Source organism: Galeopterus variegatus, unplaced genomic scaffold (genome assembly GCF_000696425.1).
Source record: "Galeopterus variegatus unplaced genomic scaffold, G_variegatus-3.0.2 Scaffold29649, whole genome shotgun sequence".
Classification (NCBI taxonomy): Eukaryota; Metazoa; Chordata; class Mammalia; order Dermoptera; family Cynocephalidae; genus Galeopterus; species Galeopterus variegatus.
The window spans coordinates 2,804-7,377 of NW_007755760.1; the positions used below are offsets into that span (position 1 = coordinate 2,804).

The following is a 4,574-nucleotide window of genomic DNA, read 5'->3' on the forward strand; positions in this document are numbered from 1 at the left end:
TAGACACAAGATTTCCAAACACTGAGGGAAAACTTTGCCCATTTGTATAAACCAAGTAATTCTAGCCCACCACAAGATAACCTCTGCTAACTATTCAGTATTTCATATGGCAAATGCTAGAGATGATTCAGAAATCCAGGCAGAGTATAAGCAATATATTTTGCAACAATTATTTCTTCCAATGAATGACTTGTAAATTCTCTCCCACCCCATGTTAAACAGGTTAAATGGAGTAGCTTCCAAATTTTAACTGTTACACATAAAATCCAGAATGTCAATACCATACTTGCATTCTACATAAGGTTACAAACAACGCATACACCTTATATTAAATTCAAAATATCTGAAAGGAAGGCTGCATCCCGATTATGGGAAAAAAACTTTACATCTCACACAGGCTATTAAAATCTGCTTCTGAATATAGCATAGCATATACAGCAATTCAGATCTTTAAGTGAATTTATGCCAGTTTATATAGTAAGTAAACTGAATTTCATTCAATTTCACCCTTTTACTTCATTTTTCCACATATTGAAGTGATCCTTTCACTTAAGGTAAAAGGGTAATCGTGTAACGATCTGAAATCTAATGAAAACTTTGGTAAAGTGGACTTTTATAGTACTTATGAGAAAGATAGCTCTTAAAATGACTCCTAATGGCTACTGTTGATGGGATCAAACTCCTTAAGCAAAATAAACCTACTCCACTCTTAAATGTGAAAACCACAAAGATAAAGGCTTAATCTGATAAAAGTCTTGCAACCTGTTCCACATTACTGAGAAGCCCATTATACTGTTCCACTGTTGCAGTATTCCTAGTTATTTTCCTTTATTTGCACTGCCTAAAAAATTGGCAAGAAAACCAAAAAGCTGTAGTGTCCAGATTAAATCCTTAACCTTTAAGACATCTTTAAAGCTTGGGAGTACTTTGAAAGCAGCGGGTAAACATGAACATCTTCCCAGAATATCAACTTTACATTAAACATCTAACATTAAAACAAAAAGCGCAAAATTTACACTCATTTTTAACTGATGAGAATTTCCTCAAGCTACCGCCATCAATGTAATTTCATCCACACTTGCTACATTAAAACGCGGTACCTTTGCCATAAATAAAAGCAATTATGATTCTTAAAACATCTGTTTGATAGGCACAAACCACTTTTTATTCTGACAGGTCACATAATTTTGAAGGGGCTCTTCCCGAGGGAACACTACCTAGCCAAAATGAAGGTGAAGCACACATTATTTCAGCTTAACTGCAGTATTTACACCTGTTAACCAAATAGAACACTCTGTTGACCTGTCATATCTAGTTTGTGTGACATGATTCAAATGTACAAAAGAATAAAAAGTAGACACAGGGAGAAATTAACCAATAGATTTTTGAATTAAGTGATAATAGCAAAGGCAATTTAAATATTAACATGGCATAAATTTCTCTATCTTAGTGGTTTAAAAATGCTTACAAACAAGGGATGAGTTCACTTGCTTAGATATTTGAAATACAACTTTATTCTGATTCTAAACGAAAGGAATGGGAATGACAGTAACAAACAAGATTTCACCACCGAATGTTGTGATGTGACTATAGCAGTCTTATATTTGAAACTCAAGAAATCAACTGCGTTCCAAAACAGCTAAATATGCAGGTCCAAACAATGAAGGTATTTTTTTAAACTGCCACATTCACTCCAAAGCCCATTCATCTCCTTCAGCATCCCACAGATGAAGCACATGTTCTGCTTAGCTAGATAATAAAGTGGCACACACGCTGCACCGCTGACATCACAGGACAGCTGCCTATAAAACTAGACTTCTGACGCTGGGCTCCAGCTTCTCTCTCACAGGTCATCATCCTCATCCGGAAGAGCAGTTGTCTGAGCAACCTAGAGAAAAAGATGAAATGATGATAATACTCCAGAGATTAAAAAGTGAGGAATATAACTGTCAAATCTAACAACATTAACCAAATGTAAACATGGTACCTCTAAATCATGCTCATACTGTGCTGCCAAAGCTGGGTCCATGACAACCTCTGGTGGGGCAAGAGCAGGCATGGCAACAAACTCCAAGTTAGGGTCTCCAATGAGCTTTCGTGCAAGCCAGAGGAAGGGCTTTTCAAAGTTGTAGTTACTTTTGGCAGAAATGTCATAGTACTGTTTAAAAGAAAAAATATTAAGAAATCCTGACGCCAGGTAGGAAGGAATTAAAAAAAAAAAAAAAATCCATTACAAAAATGATTAGATGTTGCAAGCTAAAAAAAACGGATGAAATTCTTTCAATTCATAAATTTAAAAAAAAATTAATTCCATGGACAGATTATAATCTTCTCTAAGGATCAAAATAAGTTTCAGGTTTAACATACCTGCAGATTCTTCTTTCGGTGAAAGACAATAGATTTTGCCTTCACTTTCCTGTCCTTAATATCCACTTTGTTGCCACACAACACAATGGGGATGTTTTCACATACTCGTACAAGGTCTCTATGCCAGTTAGGCACATTCTTGTAAGTAACTCTTGATGTTACATCAAACATTATAATGGCACATTGGGCTGAAAGAAAAATTTATGGTAGTTACTACAAACCTAGGAGTTTACTACATGGATGAGGAATGCTAATACCCACAGACTAGGATTCACTTAAGGTCTTAGTAAGGCCTAACTCTGGGTCATCCAGATCTCTCCCTGCAATTTCAAGGTCTCTTCTAATTCTAAAAATGTCAAACTATTGTAATATACAATACTGCTTATAATTGCTTTTCATAAGAAAGTTTAAAAGAACAGATCACTCTACCAAATCTCTTCTCCCATAATAATTAATAGTATCTCACCCCCAAAAAGATGTCTAAAATAGATTAATGATAAATTAGCATTCCAGAGCACCCACCTCCCATATTGTGAGGGTGGGGCTTGGAAATATTCTTTAAAAGGGTCTTAAATGACTGAATATACTGGGAAATATTAATATTATGCCTCTGTTTAAAAACATCCAGGTAAATCTATATACTGACCTATATGGATGGCCATAAAATAGATAATAGGGCAACAAACCGCAGAGTACATACAGCATAATACAACTTTTTGATTAAAGGATTTTGGGGGGGGGGTAAAATCCTTGTGTTTATTTGTGCATGCTCAAGGAAAGCAAAAGGCATGGAAGGATTCCCCCAAAGTTTTCATTAGAAAAGTGACACTCCGAGAGAGATGAGTATTTTCTTTATCCATCTTTTTGTCTGATACAACAGTAAACATTATTTTCTTTACAATTTTTTTTAAAAATTCTATTTTTGGTGACTGGCTGGTAACAGGAATCAAACCCTGTTGTTGTCAACACCATGCGCTAACCAGCCAGCCCTCTCTGCAATTTTTAAATCAAGCATTTTGAAAAAAAATATTCAGGGAAACTCAGTACAAACAATTAAAAAGAAATCAGCTATTTTTATACAACATTTGTCAAATAGAGAACCTAGCTCCTCCAGTCTAAGATCTGCTCCAAGCGTTTTCTGTCTTTGAGTGGAAATATTATTAACTACTAACCACCAAAATATATACCTGATCCTTAATTTTCAAATACTGAAACTGCAACAACACCTTGTCTGTTGCTCACTATTACTGTTTTAAATTACAAGTCTCACGGTAAGTCATACCGTTTTTCCAAAACCATGCTTAGCATGACACAGCATGCAATCAAACGACACAAGAGCAAGTTCACAAAATCTCCTCCCCCTCGACCCAAATGGTGGTCAACTCCCTGACGGCAGTATATCTTTTTTTAACCCAAGAAATACCCAATTCTCATTAGTCAGTATTAAGCATGTTTGTTGGAAAGACCTAACTACCAGTGAACAACCTGGGAGACTAAAGTACAAACCCTCTCAAAACCTGTTACCAGTTACAAATGAGATACCTACCTTGGATGTAATAACCATCTCTCAGTCCACCAAATTTCTCCTGGCCAGCTGTATCCCATACATTGAACTTAATAGGACCTCTGTTGGTATGGAACACGAGGGGATGGACCTCAACACCCAGGGTGGCTGAAATGGAAACATTTCAAATCAGTGGATGAATTTATCCATTTCACACAAACTTCCACAACCGGTTTTCCGCCTACTTACCTACATACTTCTTCTCAAATTCACCGGTCAAGTGACGTTTCACGAATGTAGTTTTTCCAGTACCACCATCACCAACCAATACAAGCTGTTGGAGAACAAATTTTGGAAATAAGCCCAAAATATTTCCTCTTAGGGTCCCAGAACTGCGGAGGCGATAAAATTCTGTAGACACCCATTTCACTCGAGCCACACAACTTTAAACACCCCGCAAGTACGCGGAACACAAAGGACGTGGTCCTGCTATGGGTAATCAAAGGCTCGGCCACGAAACTTCCCAGGCCCACTGTCCCGTCTTGCGCCCGGGAGGCCTGCGAGAACCGGCGCCGGAGCCCCGGCCCCCCAGGCCCCACCGCGGAACACTACGTACTTTGAACTGGACCTGGGGCTCTCCCTGGGCAGCCATCGCGGTGTTCCTGCAAGGGAGGAGAGTGGCTTGCTCGCGGGCCGCATGGCG

At 38.0% G+C, this 4,574-nt stretch overlaps 1 protein-coding gene across 1 annotated transcript; it reads right to left on the bottom strand.

The window, feature by feature from the left end:
• Window positions 1-1,140: 1,140 nt before the first annotated feature.
• Window positions 1,141-4,547, bottom strand: LOC103583871 (GTP-binding nuclear protein Ran). Its single transcript, XM_008565066.1, has 6 exons — window positions 4,488-4,547; window positions 4,121-4,205; window positions 3,914-4,039; window positions 2,368-2,555; window positions 1,988-2,158; window positions 1,141-1,888 (listed from the first exon to the last, which is right to left on the bottom strand). Exons 1-6 carry the CDS (start codon window positions 4,521-4,523, stop codon window positions 1,844-1,846), a joined length of 651 nt encoding a protein of 216 aa, XP_008563288.1. The 5' UTR covers window positions 4,524-4,547; the 3' UTR covers window positions 1,141-1,843.
• Window positions 4,548-4,574: the final 27 nt, after the last annotated feature.